Source organism: Meleagris gallopavo, chromosome 17, assembly GCF_905368555.1.
Source record: "Meleagris gallopavo chromosome 17, MGAL_WU_HG_1.1, whole genome shotgun sequence".
NCBI classification, from domain to species: Eukaryota; Metazoa; Chordata; class Aves; order Galliformes; family Phasianidae; genus Meleagris; species Meleagris gallopavo.
The window spans coordinates 7,732,166-7,746,386 of record NC_139420.1 but is presented as its reverse complement, the minus strand read 5'-3'; the positions used below and the strand labels follow the sequence as shown (position 1 = coordinate 7,746,386).

The 14,221-nt window shown below is 40.6% G+C and overlaps 1 protein-coding gene and 1 long non-coding RNA gene across 7 annotated transcripts in view; one reads left to right on the top strand and one right to left on the bottom strand.

Annotated features, from left to right (window-relative positions):
* Positions 1-12,166, top strand: part of CHEK2 (checkpoint kinase 2) — a 12,520-nt gene extending 354 nt beyond the window's left edge. The window contains exons 2-14 of one of the 3 annotated variants that reach the window (XR_014886919.1): positions 790-914; positions 1,147-1,294; positions 1,688-1,778; positions 2,519-2,627; positions 3,483-3,536; positions 4,250-4,311; positions 4,800-4,899; positions 5,420-5,506; positions 6,206-6,369; positions 6,538-6,653; positions 6,813-6,898; positions 9,486-9,642; positions 11,248-11,326. Coding sequence is in view for 2 of the 3 variants with exons in the window: in XM_085238248.1 (XP_085094374.1) it covers positions 790-914; positions 1,147-1,294; positions 1,688-1,778; positions 2,519-2,627; positions 3,483-3,536; positions 4,250-4,311; positions 4,800-4,899; positions 5,420-5,506; positions 6,206-6,369; positions 6,538-6,653; positions 6,813-6,898; positions 11,248-11,328; positions 11,942-12,037 (1,319 nt within the window). In the remaining variant the exon portion in view is untranslated. Of the gene's footprint in view, positions 1-789; positions 915-1,146; positions 1,295-1,687; positions 1,779-2,518; positions 2,628-3,482; positions 3,537-4,249; positions 4,312-4,799; positions 4,900-5,419; positions 5,507-6,205; positions 6,370-6,537; positions 6,654-6,812; positions 6,899-9,485; positions 9,643-11,247; positions 11,329-11,941 lie in introns of those variants that run through there. The other 2 variants (XM_085238248.1, XM_010720345.4) reach the window with 2 other exon arrangements.
* LOC104913565 (uncharacterized) lies at positions 2,113-14,221 on the bottom strand. Of its 4 annotated transcripts, none has more exons than XR_014886922.1 (6): positions 14,086-14,221; positions 12,562-12,618; positions 11,787-11,869; positions 10,046-10,120; positions 3,160-7,912; positions 2,113-3,056 (listed from the first exon to the last, which is right to left on the bottom strand). It is a non-coding gene; the product is annotated as an uncharacterized LOC104913565 (long non-coding RNA). The 4 variants fall into 4 exon arrangements; XR_014886924.1 differs by having other exon boundaries at positions 3,160-7,073; XR_014886923.1 differs by having other exon boundaries at positions 3,160-3,274.

Sequence of the window (14,221 nt, the reverse complement as noted above, 5' to 3'; positions counted from 1 at the left end):
GTGACTGCCGGCCCCGGCCTCCTGTCCGCGTCGGGCCGAGGATGCGCCGTGCAGCTCCGTGCAGCTCCGTGCAGCTCCGTGCCGTCCCGCTGAGCTCCCGGCTGCTCTGCTCGGCAGTCCGTGTCTCCTCTGCTGCCCGCTCCGTCTGTCCGCCCCGTAGCTTTTATTGCTTTGATTTGTTTCTGCGTCGTGTGAGTGTATTGCTGAAGGTGAATGGAAAACGACGCTGTTAATACAATGAAACTGCTGATGTACTGCGTGTAGTGAAATCGTAGGCTCACGGAATGGCTGAGATTGGAGGGGAGCTCAGAGATCCCACAGCTCAGGCTGCCCAGGGCCCATCCATGGCCTCAGGCACCTCGAGGGATGGGGACCCACAGCTCTGGGCAGCACTGCCAGGGCCTCACTGCCCTCTGAGTGAGGAATTTCTTCCTCACATCCGACCTCAATCTCCCTTCGTTTAGTTTAGAGCCACTCCCCCATATCCTGTCGCTATCAGACCATGCAAAAGTCACTCCTTTCCTGCCTGTAAGCATCCTGCAGGTACTGGAAGGCTGCGGTGAGCTCTCCTGATCCTCCTCCCGCAGCCTTTCTGCACAGGAAAGGTGCTCCAGTCCTCTGAATATCTTCCTCAAATCAAGTATTGTTATAATGTGGTGTTTTGTTGGAGTTAGGAGAAGTGAACGCTGATGTCTTTGTGATCCTACTTTACTACAGCGTGTGGCATCATTCTGTAGAGCAGTAGTTAATAAGTGCCTGCAATGTTGTGTTCTCTCCAATTGGCTGCAGACTGTGTGAATGATGAGTACTGGTTTGGAAGAAACAAAAGCTGCGATTACAGTTTTTCTAAGCTCGGATTATCTGAGACTGGATTTTACCAAAACTATAGCAAGAAGCACTTCCGAATTTTCAGGGTAGGTGCTAAAAAGGTTGTCTGTCTGTGTATTGACATAACTGAGAAAGGTGAACTTTTGCTGGGATCTTAATGAACTCAAAGTTTACCATGTTCAGCACTGACTCCTTTAACCAGGTGCTGTTCCCTCTCCAGCTTTATGAAATACACCCATGTTTTGAGCCAACGCTGTACAACGCTGTAGTCCTTTTTGCTCTATTACTGTCTTTCTGATTTCTTTCTTTTCCTTTTAGGAAATGGGACCAAAAAATTCGTACGTTGCCTACATTGAAGACCACAGCGCGAATGGAACTTTCATGAATAGAGAGCTCATTGGGAAAGGGAAGAGGCTTCCGCTGACTCATAACTCTGAAATCGCACTGTCCTTTCAGACTAACAAGGGTAAAACATACCACAACATATGCAGGTTCTTTTGGTGTTAACCAGGAGGTTCTTTGTGCAGTGATTTGAATATTTTCCTTGTCTCTGTGAATGCCTTATAGCTGAAGTCATAAGAACAGCCATAAGTTTATCGCTGTGTTTGGCACAGACCCAAGGTCTCATTTTTCAGTGATGAGATTGCCTGCTTAAAACATCATTGGTGTAATTTGCAGCATCAACTGATGTTTTTTTTTCATATTAATTTTCTAATTCTTGTTTTCCTTAACTATTTTTGTGCTGTTTCTAGCGGGCAGCATTTGCTTAGTTGTGTTGTTGACTATAAAAGCTCGGGAAGTGTTGTTGTAATCATTTTGAAGTGAATAACAGAAGGATGCTCTCCACCCATCTCCCTAGTGTTTGTCTTTTCTGATCTCACGGTGGATGACCAGTTGGTGTTTCCTAGAGAATTCCGAGAGAAGTATATCATGTCTAAGACTTTGGGAAGGTAAGCATCCCTTCATTTTGTTACCATTTTCAGTACCCTGTGCTTCCTGAGCTACTGCTCTAGTTTTTACAGTGCCACAGCTATTTCAGGTGTTTTGCAGGGCAGGGAGGGCCAGCAGATATCATTAGCAGTGTGTTTACCTTCTGTTTGTTGCACACAGCAAATCAGTTTGATAAGGATTGCAGTGCTTTGGTTTAACAGAGATTATTTCAATAGATTGTGATAAGCGTTCCAATGACTGTGGTGGGTTTTAATGAAGATGAAGCACAAATGAGATGTGGTCCTACTGACAAACACTTTTCCAGCTGCAGCTTCAAGTTGATCAACAACTGCGTTGTCCGAGACCACGAAGCAATTCCTTTATTATTTCACTTTATGTGAATGCCAAAACCTGACACTTATTGGCAATATATTTGCTTACACAACAGATTTAGCCTAAGACACGTTGTGGCACGCTGTATTTATTAAGACCAGATTATCAAGAATGCAGATGAATTTGTAATTTTAGTGAACCTCACCAAAATTATATTGTATGTCTTCAGTGATCAGTTAATGCTTTTTATCATTATGTTTTCTGAGATAGTTTTGTTCATCTGTCATATTGAGAAAGATGGAAAGCTGCAGCCTCTGACTGCATGTAATCTTAATGAGGCGAGAGCCTCCTGTTCATTTCAGCATGCTTCTTCGGCCAAGTTAGGAAGGTATCTGTAAGCATTAACACAGCTGTGCTTTCATGCTAGTGGTGCCTGCGGAGAAGTCAAGCTGGCATTTGAGAAGAGCACTTGTAATAAAGTTGCAGTAAAGATAATCAACAAGTGGAAGTTTATGGCCAGTGGTGTTAGAGAGGCAGTAAGTACCTTTGTGTCTGTCCTTTGGCCACACTGCAGCCATCCTCGGATATGGGCAGCCTTTATCTCTTACTCTCCAGCCCTCCTGTGTAGCAAACGCTTGCTTTTATTCTTTGACCACACTCTGTTAGGACTGCTTGTTCATGTAGTACACACAAATGAGGGGAGTGGGGAAGTCTAGGGATGTATCTCCTAAAGCACATCAGAAATTTACATTACAGGGAGGTCTGACCAGACGTCTATAAGCTCTGCTAATTGTGTTGTATATTCCATCATAACACTTAAATGAAATGGTGTGAAGCCTGCTGGGGAGGGCTTTCCTCATGTCTGCTTTCATAGCTGCTGGAGGAGGAGCTGTGGCTGTAACATAACAGATATTCAAACAACTTCAGATCGATCACTCTCATTTTATGTAGAGATACAGGATGAACTGTGAAGAAAAAATACAAATAGAGGTTGAAAATGAATGAGAAAGGAGATACAAATTCTGCAGCTATGGGTTCATATGGGAAGTTAAAACAGTTTAGACTCACCTTGTTAATTCTGCAGGATTATATGCAAACTCAGTGAATGCTTCTCTAATTTCCAGATACAGGTTCAGAGGAGGAGGTAGATGCAGATATTTTCAGATCAATCTTTTTATTTTGTCTAGCATAATAAAGAGTAAAAGTGAGTAGCATTTAACTGTAGGGTAACTTATGTGGGAAACATCTTGAAGGGAGGAGAAAGCTGTTCGAAGGACAGTGCTGATATCTGCTGGCTGAGATTAAGTTCTTAAGTTGGAGCTTTATTTCTGAAGTGTCTTATCCTAGAATATTGCTGTATGACTCCATATGATATTTGATTCTTTTAACAGAACCCAGCTTTTAATATCAACACAGAAATAGAGATTTTGAAGAAAATAGATCATGTGAGTGTCACTGTACATTTGTATTCATTTTGCTGTGTACTGCACTCTTCTGCTTCGCTGACTTAGCATAGTAACAATTGATTTTACCTGTTTAGAGAATGATGCATATAATTATTGCAGCCTAAATAAGTCTGTTCAGCACGTTTCAAATTGTATCTTTGCAGATAGGAGGTTTTAAAGTCTTGATGTCTCAGATGTAAACTTGGGAAGGCACTTTGCAGAGGAGGTTTCAACCTGAACCGTAGCTGTGGGAAAAATCTCTCCTTGATGCAGGCTTTATACAAATCGCCACATAACCAACATTAGACTCCACTGGCAAGTTCTTGAGCTGGATCCTTATCTTTTCAGCTTCCCCCCACCCAAAGGCTTTTATTTTCCTTTTGTTAAGCAGAAAGCTTGCACAGATTAATGAACTCTTGCATATCAAGAAAATATTGGGGTTGTTGTGGAAACTGACGACTGGAAAAAGTAAGGATGACTGCTGAGCTGTAGTGGTGGCAAGAACTCAGTGTTTTTTGTACGGGGGGGTGACGTATAGGGGAGAAGACAACAGACTTTGTTTGCCAAAGCCTATTGGTTGTGTAAATGCTAATTAGCTGCCATGGGGAAATCATACTTAAATAGGAAAGTCAAGATGATACACAGTTGATAGCATTAGTTTTTACCAGTGATTCTACTTTTCCATGTGTCCATCTGTGTTCCCTTTTTATTAGCCTTGCTTAATCAAGATCAAAAACTTCTTTGAAGCAGAGGATTACTACATTGTTTTGGAACTGTAAGTAACTGCTTTGAAAATAAAGGCATGAAATGTCTTTCACAGCTATAAAGAATGTGAATAGTTCTGAATTCTGTTGTATATTCGTGTTTTCTTCTTGTTTTCTTTTCCTTTTGCTGGCTTCAAGTGCTGTCTGAAGCCTCTGAAAACAGGAGCTGGGATAATCAGGGGAGTAATCACTTCTACACATTGAAGGCAATTAGTGCCTTGAATAGACACCCACTATGCTGCCGTTTTGGGTTGCTGCTACTTTGATTCTGAGCTGATAAGGGGGTGTAAATCAGAAATCTTGTAGTTTCTTCCAGTAAAGACTTCAGAAGATTAGGCCTTAAGTCAGCAATGCATGTGCTGTGTTTAGAGCATTACTCATTCATTTTCAGAATTGAAATATATTTTGGAGCCAAAAGAAGTAATTTTGGTCTTGGTCTTGTGTAGTGAGATGAAATTTTTGAAGTAATATATTGACTTGTTACCTACATCTGTTTTAGGATGGAAGGAGGAGAATTGTATGACAGAGTGTCAAGGCCAGTCAAGATGAAAGAAGCTACCTGCAAGTTGTACTTCTATCAGATGCTGCTGGCTGTGAAGGTAATCATGAATTCTATCAAGGAAAATATGGTGATGCATTTGCATGTCAATTGGATGAATTTTTGTGTCATTTGTCACTTCTGAAACTTATGCAAGTAATCAGGACACTGCTGTTAACAAGTAATTGTAACAAGATTTTGTACTTCAGTACAGCCAAATAGCATTCAAACTCTCTTACTTCTTAAAACAACCACCAGAGATTAGGCAATAACACAGACTGTGCTCACAAAGGCAGGATTATCATGTGAGACTTGCAGTAGTATGTGAGCAAGGCCTTCAAACAATTAGTGCTTAAGTGCTGTACTGTGCACCCTGATGAAGCATTTTGGTCTTTGCAAACTGAACTGGACTTCTTTGGCTTTAAAAAAGGTCATGAGCTGTGTAGCTTTAAATGCATGCATGTCTCTTGAATAGCGATTTCAGTTATCCTGGCACTGCTATTTGAAAATCTGAAAGCATGTATCTTAAAGAAGGCTAATAGTCTGCTTTTCTTCATGTATGTATGTCTGTGTGTATCTAGTATCTTCATGACAATGGAATCATACACCGGGATCTGAAGCCAGAGAATGTGCTGCTTTCATCTTCTGAAGAGACGTGTCTGATAAAGGCAAGGAAACTTACATTTCTACTGTTCATGTGGAGATTTGGGAGTACTCCTTTCTGTACTTCTCAGTATTGAGTTAAACATAGCACACACACACACACAAAATAGAATTAGTCGTACAAGTTGTGAAGTAACCTAAAACTTTGAGGCTTTTCATATGTTCAATTTTACTCTTGTGGATAATTCTACCCATACATTTCTGTGAGAAGGACTTAGAAACTGTATTGTTTAACATTTAATTGAATACAATTTTAAATGTGTTGACATCTTTAAAAATAAAATCTATATTTGTGAATTTCAGAAAGCATTTTCACAAATATCCAGCCTATATGATGACAGAGCTGTATGTTTTTTCAGAAAGCATTAAGTAGATGTGCATGTTGAACTGATTTGTTCAATTGCATATTGTCTTCTAATATGCAAAAATACCTTTATTCTGAGGTTGCCCATTCATGTCCAAATTTGAGAATACTTTTTGCTAGTTGTAAGTCTGATCCTCTGTCATATTTCCCCCTACTCATATTCTCCTCAATTGCTGTTTACTGACTTTAATAATGTTTGAGGTATATTCTGTTCATAGTCTTGTGCTGGAATTGTGCCTTGGAAAGAAGAGACTTATGTTACCTCCTATTGTGTACTGAGGATATGGTATGTTCTAGTCCAATCAATATGTAATGTGGTGTTACAATTTTTACATACAAGATTACAGATTTTGGACAATCCAAGATTCTTGGAGAAACTTCTCTTATGAAAACATTATGTGGTACTCCCACGTATCTTGCTCCTGAGGTTCTAAATTCACTTGGGACTGCTGGATACAGCCGAGCTGTGGACTGCTGGAGTTTAGGAGTTATTCTTTTTGTATGGTAAGATTCTGCTTAGATGCCTTGGGCTTTCATTGAGATATGTGGCTCAAGATGTGGCAACTTCAGTATATTTAGTAGGAAGTGAAAGTATGTTTAAAAATGTATACATGTAAATGACACTGTGTGACAAAACCTGTGTTGTTTAATTTGTTTTCTTCTTTTATATAGCTTGTGTGGATATCCGCCATTTAGTGAGCAAAATACTCAACTATCTCTGAAAGATCAAATCACTCGTGGAGAATACACATTCATTTCGAAAGAATGGAAGCACATATCCAACATGGGTATGACTCCTTTATATAGCTGGCAGAATATCTAGATCTTTTCTTTTGTTGTAGTTTGTTTTCTTTTAACTTCCTTTCAGTTTTCATTTTTGTGGTACACTGCATGTTGATGTGTTTGCATTTTTTAAGTAGCTGATTGCTTAACTCTTATTACCTTAGCTCTGGATCTTGTGAAGAAGCTGTTGGTAGTGGATCCCAGCAAACGTTTTACGATAGAGGAAGCCTTAGAGCATCCCTGGCTTCAGGTAGGAATTGAGTTTGTTAAGTACAGCCAAGATGAGCTGTTCTGGAGATAAGTTCTTGATATAAATTCAAAGGCTGTTCAATAACTTGAGTTTCACGAGGTTTTGCTTCTGCAAAGAAGCAGGGAAACTGTGACTACCCTGGTCACCAGAGATCTCTGTGTACCCAATCCTGCATCTGTGGAGAATGCCAGAAAAGGTGATGAGAAATGAGAGCTTGAATTCTGCAGCTTCTTGGGAATAACAGCAGTTACCCTAAGTCAGAGCTTCAGTCCACTGGTTTGTAGGCTGCTTCTGACAGCAGCCAGCAGGAGAGCAACTGCCATGTTGTGCTTCTCATGGGCAGGTGCTGCTGCCTGCCAGCTGGCCCAATTCTTTCTGCTGGCTGCTGTAAGACTGCAGGGATCCTAATACCTATTTGCAGGGAGATAAGAAGGGATGAGCATACTGTGTGTCTGTGAGTTGTTCATTTCTTTTACTGCCATTGTGAATGACATATGGGAAAATGAGCCATCAGATCCCAATCTGTAGAATGACATTAGCCCAGATGCTAGAAGTCACAACTTTCCTGTTGAACAATTTGAAACCAGAGTGAACATTTTGAAGAGATGTAAGCAAGATGACCATGCAGTACTTAGTTGTGTGCCAAGGACTTTCTTGCGGTATGGAGAGCAAACCCGCTTCACTGCTGTCCCAACAAATGCTCTCTCTACAGCATGGAGATTCTCATTTTTTCCTGTTTTCTTAATTTTAAATTCTTGCAAAGTCAGCGAGGCCCCCTGCTGTTTTTCATTGTGCTTGTTTTCTTGGTCACTGGCCCTCACAAAGTCTTCGTTAGCTCTTACCGCCTTCCATGGTATGTAAGCTTTCTCAGTCTTCTCAGTTCCATGTTCTTTTTCTCTGTTGTTGCTGCTATTCCTAGTCTTGTAGCCTTGCTTGATGCTGTTCAGTGCCTTTCCCACCTTAAACACCTCTTTGCTTAGTTTCTGCTTCTAATTTGACTTCTCCTTTGTCTGCCTTTGATAATGGAGAGTCATGAGTACACCATAGGTACTCCACCTTGTCATGAGTACACCACAGGTAAGTTTTAGCCTTCCAAATCATATACTTTTGCCAGAGAGAAAGAGGAATTATTTATTCCTGTCTTCTCCAAAGTAACCACACTATGCCTAATTTTACGTCCATTCAATTTTCTCTTTATTACCTGAATGTTACTTCATGTAGCTGTACACGTCCCTGTTCATTGCAGGGGAGTTGGACTTGATGACCTGTAAGGGTCCCTTCCAACTCAAAACATTGTGATCTCTGTAGCTTAACTATCTCGTAGAACTGTAGCTCCTGTGACTTCGTATGCCCCCACAAAGGCTGAAGCAAGGGAGAATCACTCAAATCAGCAGCTGCTAGTTACTGAGACAGAATATTCAGTTGGATAATTGTTTGTAAGTAACTTGTCTCAGTTGTTGGGCATCCAGAAATACTTTCTATCTTTCCTGGCTTTTACTACTGTAGTTTTGTGCACAATTTCTGCAGTGGGTTAATTGGCTGTAGTTTCTTACATTTTGATTATAATGCTGAGCAGGGTAAGTTATTGACAAACCATGATATACTGGTTTTAAGAATCACTGACATGCATTATGGGAAAGTGGAGGTATATGACAGCGATTTACACAAGTTAAGACTGAGATCTATCAGTATGTGAAGTGAAGCTGTTAGCATCTTGACTATATATACTCTTTAGGAGCAGCTCTTACTGCTATGTTTGGTTTTGAAGATAGGACAAGAAGTTTTATAAAGCATTTTACCTGCAAATCTGTATGTCATCTAGCATTCAGATGTCACTCTTTAAGCTGCTTCTCTTCGTGGCTGTTATTAAAAATGTCAGTTTTTTATAGGTGATATACTGCCTTCTTTGAGAGGCCAGCATACAATATGTTCAGTTCTAACTATCACAAACCTTGAGTACTATCACCAACAAAGCTGCTAGGGTCTCGTGATCGCAAGTAGTGAGAAGGAGCTACTGGCTCCGTGCTCCCTCTTGTGTTGTGCTGTCAGTATTACCTCTAAAGTCTCGTTTGGAAACATCCACAAGATGCATTATAGCATGTCAGCCCCCTCTAGAGATCTGGGGTCCTCTAGAGAATTTTTCCGTTATTGTAAGAACACATGTTCTCCAAACAAAACATAATTTTTACAGCTCAATTTCAAAAAAAAAAAAAAAAAAAAAGGTGTTATGTCATTGAGAAACGTGATGCTGGAAAAAAGACAAGTCCAAATTCTATACAAAATAAATTGTGTGTTCACACTGAAGCCTCTGTAGTGCTAAAGAACATATTTAAACCAAAAAAGGAGATACTGCAATACTCTATAGTGTAGAATATGAACCATCTCCCCTGCCTTCCACCCAAAAAAGGGTTACAATTTTTGAAACCCACAGGAGCTCGATGATCCTTACTTCTCTTGTACCCCTGCCATTGAATGTCTCACTTCTCCCTGAGTTTCCCTGAGTTTGCTGTGATAATAGAACAAAATTATTATAGAAATTGTTATATTCAGGTAGTTGTTAAGAATAAATGTCTGTTTTTGGTTCTAGATCAGTTGTTCAGCTGGTGAACCTACAGTCACTGTTCAAAGCTCAGCCAAAGGAAATGATCTAAGTTAAATTCACAATGAGCAGCATACTTCAGGTAGTCCCAGGAAGGGTTTCAAGATCTGATTTCAACTTTGGAAGTCTGATTTAGGGTTTGCAGGTAATCCATAGTAACCCATTCTAATAAATTCCTGCAGAAGTTGCTGAAACTAGAGAATGAGATTTTATTTTCAGAAGAGGAAGTTTACTATGTCAACTAAATGTCTTTTGCACGTGGAATTCCTTTTTCCCTGAGGTTGCCCAGCATAGACCAAGGGCACCTCGGTCCCTGGCAGCTGAACCCGAATGCATCTATGTGCTAACTTTTTCCCTTGAAACACACCTGGCTTTCTGTTAAATGATAGCTTTCCCTAAGAAATGATCTGTGCTTTCCTACCTTGTGCTGCCCTTTCCTCTACTAATACTCCTGCAGCCAGACTTCTTTACGCAGAGGTGCTACTAATAACATCCCTATGTCCACTTCTTTCCAGTGTCTATCCCACTAATGGCAGCTTCTGACTTACCACTTCTGGTAGAGGATAAACTGTATAATCCAGTGAACTTGTTATGGTAGGGAACAGTGTAGCAATGTGCATGGCCTATGAATAAGAAATATTTGTTAACAATCATTTGGGTTTTTAAAAGTGAAACCTTCCATTTACAACCTTTGATATGTGGACTTAGGGTAGAGGTAATGGTGGGGTGCTTTAAAAGTAAAAGTTTTTCTGTCATTTTAATATAGATGTTTTAGCTGGTTCTTCTCTACTTAGAGTATACGATAGATGGATGATGGTGGGTTGGAGATGGGATTAAAAACTACACGTTGAGATGATGTTAAGCTGCTGGAAATGAAAATATTCTGTTAGGAATGGAAGTCATTATGGAAATGAAATGTAAGACTATAAGCAAAATACTTGTTTTTCAAGAGCGAGGGACTTGATTTTGATGAAAGCCAGGTCTCAAGTCCTGATGAGGCCTCTCCTGATAAAACTGACCAGTGAATTGTCTGCACAGACACCTAGCCCTGTATGTTTTGTTCTTTCAGTATTGTTACACTTCATTGCATGGTATTATTATTTCAGTTTTTGCTTGACTGGTATTAGCTAAGTACTTATAGAGGGAAATGATGTATTTGTAGAACAAGGTAGAACTATTTTTCTCCTTACCAACGCTGTACATAAACCACCTGCTGAAAATTCTCTGGGGCAGATTAAGATGATGTTAATTTTGAGGGCAAATGGGAGGGATGAAGGAAGGTTGGATCAGTTTAACTGTAGCTGTTGAAAGTCCTTGAGGTGTTTATTCTGGAATTTTCTGTTTGTTATGACGTTATTTGCCAGAAATTACACATGCCAAATTTTCCTTGGGGAATAAAGCCGATGTTTCAAAGGACCGATGTCCTGATAAAATGTAATCTATTTGCTGCAAAAATAGTGTCTCCTAATTCTATTTCTCAGTTGTGTTGTGTTAAGAATAGATTCACCACTTCTTTCACTGGGCCTGATGTTGGAAGCCTTAGAGAAGGAATTGTGACACTGTGCAGTGTTTTATAGCAATCTGGGATTGTCATTTCAGATCCTTTCTCCTAGCACTACATGTTTTATTTTTCTAATGGTGAAAAGTTATGTCCTTTTCTCCTTTATTTATTTCATAATTGCTGGTCCATCTTAAACATTCCATATAGTACTTAAGGCTGATCCTTTTTTTTTTTTATTATTTTTAACAGGATGAGGATATGAAAAATACATTTCAACAACTACTTGCTCAGACAAGTGCCACTATGAATCCACCACAAACATCAAAAATGGTATGAATGAGAGATTATGTGAAGATTAATACTTGGTGCCAAAGCCAGATTTAAAAGTAAACCCTAATAAGAAAATGTAATCCTGATAATTTAGTATAGCAGTGTACTTTCTGCCTTTATGTAGCAGTCTACTAATTCTTTCCTGCAGTCTTAGTAGAAGGAGTTTACTTTTGTGCTTTGGCAAGACACTTTGAATGTAAACAAACTGTCTCTTAGGTTTTAAAGGACTATCCATATATTTAAAGTTCTATATGTGAGCATGTATGTTTTGATGGATTTGAGTCATGAACATTTAATATTCAAAGGAAAATTCTTGTGGCAGTAAAATCTTAGAAATGGTATTGTGATATTAATTACTAGATAGCAATTAGCATTATTTTAAACAGTAGTCAAAACTGGGAGCAGCTGAGACAGAAAAGGGAGTAAGGGCAGTGTCTTACATGAGAAGGATCACTTACCATTAGATCACTGGAGAGAAACACTCGTTAGTCATGCTGCTGATTCAGTTACAGGAGGGAGACTTTATCCAACATCTGTAATTCTGTAGTAGACAAAACAGTCAGGCTCTGTCTTACCTGATTAATGTAGCCATCTTGCTGCATCTTTCTTTTAGCCAATTGCTATGAGAAAACGTCTCCATGAGAATGAGGATGAATCTGTCTCTTCAAAGCACGCTGTTCCTTCTACATCATTTCAAAAAATGAGGTGAAAAAAGGGACTTTTTTGTTAATTATTGCTTTATTTTATGGAGAGCAGAATTTTTATTTTTAAAAATGTTATTGTTGGAATAACTATTGAAGATGCAATTGATAAATAAAAATAACTTTATAAGAGTGAAGTTACTGCTGTGTGTGCATGGGGATTTACACAAGTAGTCATTCTGAAGTTCATCCATCTGATTCAAGAGGAATGTCAGGAAAAAACATTTCTTCTTGAATGAAGTTATGAAAAAACTTGAGGCTAATTTCATTACCATCTACACTTCTGCATTCTTCTGTTCCAATTTCTAGCTTAGGCTTGAAGGTATTGTTTAGTATACTCCTACATGAAATGCAAAGTTTGAGCTTTTGCCTCAACCGTAGTATTACCAGGCACAAAATTATGTCTGTGAACTCCTCAGGAAACTTATAAAGAGAAATCCACTATGAGAAGGGCTATGGTTAGAATAATTGCAGTCCTTAAAATGCCTGTACCTGCTGTCCTCTTCTTGAAAAGTGTGTACTGTTTATTTACCTTAGGATGGACTGAATAAGTAACATGGTATCCATCTTCCTTACATCATTTGATAAGCTGTAAGAGAAGAACAAGGAATTAAACCGAGGAACGATTTTAAATTTTCTTGTCTGTTAAGTGAAAAAGTTCTTGGACTGTGTGCCAATTGCTAGAGGATATGAATTTAATTATTTAGTAGGAGAGAACAATTTAATAACTTTAGCCTAAAACCATGCACGTTATGATTAGAGGCATTTACTGTAAATGGATTAGGAAAGAATAAAGCCTAATCCATTACAAAGCAAAGCACTGTCAAGTATAAATTAAGATAAGACACTAATGAGGTGAGGTAAGTTTTTCCCCTTTGTGCCTGTTGCAGAGATCACATGTGATATGAGATTCTTGTATCCATCATTGTAGATGGTGAGATGGCAGTATTTGCATAAACACTTTGCATGTTCATTTCATGAGGGCCGGTAGTGGAAATGCTGAGTCAGCCTGAAGGAGTGATTGAGCACCTGGTGGGAAGGCAGGGCCAACCCAGGGGAGCTCAGGTGCATGCAATGTACCTGAGTGACTGGAAGAGGTGGACCCAGGATCCACCCCTTCCCAGACCTCATTTAAGGGCAGGCAGTGGAGATATGGGTACCTTGCTGGAGATCCCTGTCTGTCTGAGGTGTTCTAAAGGTAAGCACCTTTTCTTCCTTGCTTTTTGTGTTTTTTGGCTGCTGTGTTTGAGCTCATTCTCATTCCCTGTAGCCTAGGGTTGTACCACTGTGCTGTTATTGCTGTACTTTCATTTGCATTATAGCATTACAGGGCCACAAAAATGATCCAAGGGATGGAATATCTGCCCTGTGAGGACAGGTTCAGAGAACTGGGGCTGTACAGCCTGGAGAAGAGAAGGCTGTGGGGGAGAGCTGAGGATGAACTTTGAGTATCTAAAGGGGGTGTAAGAAAGAAGGGCCAGACCCTTTAGCAGGGTATCTTCTCACAGGACAAGGGAAACAATTTGAAACTGAGAGATTTAGATTAGATACAAGGAAGATGTTTTTACGCTAAGGTTAGTGGCACAGGGTGCTCAGAGAGGTGGTGGTGCCCCATCCCTGCAGACACCCATGGTCAGGGGATGATGGGGCTGTGAGCACTGCTGGAGCTGTGGGTGTCCTTGTGCACTGCAGGCAGTGGGAACAGACGGCCTTCGGGGGTCCCTTCTAACTCTAACCGTTCTGTGAGTCTCTTTCAACTGGCAGAGTCTGCAGCATTTGGAAGACTCTAGGTTAGATGCTGATTCCGCAAGGCTGATGAGTGCATGCTCCTGTGCTTGGTGAGAACAATGTCATGGGTCACAGGCAACTGTCCCTGAATCCTGAAGAGGTGCAATGTGGAATACCACTCATCCTAGAAACACTACTGGGGCTTCTGCTGCCTTTAGGAGGAGATTTTTTTGCCTTCATGGCAGTACAACGACTTGGGTCTAGGTTCTTTGTGAAGACGGAGCGCAGAATCGCGCACAGCGAGGCTGGCGGCAGGCCGCCCGCTTACCTTCGGCTTCGGCGGGACGAGCGGGGCTCGGGCTCCGGCCGGGTGCGGGGCAGGACGTCCGGCCTCGGCGCCGTCGGGCGGGGGGCGGCCGGGGTCCGAACGGAGCCCAGCCCCGGGGGCGGGGCCGGGGGCAGTG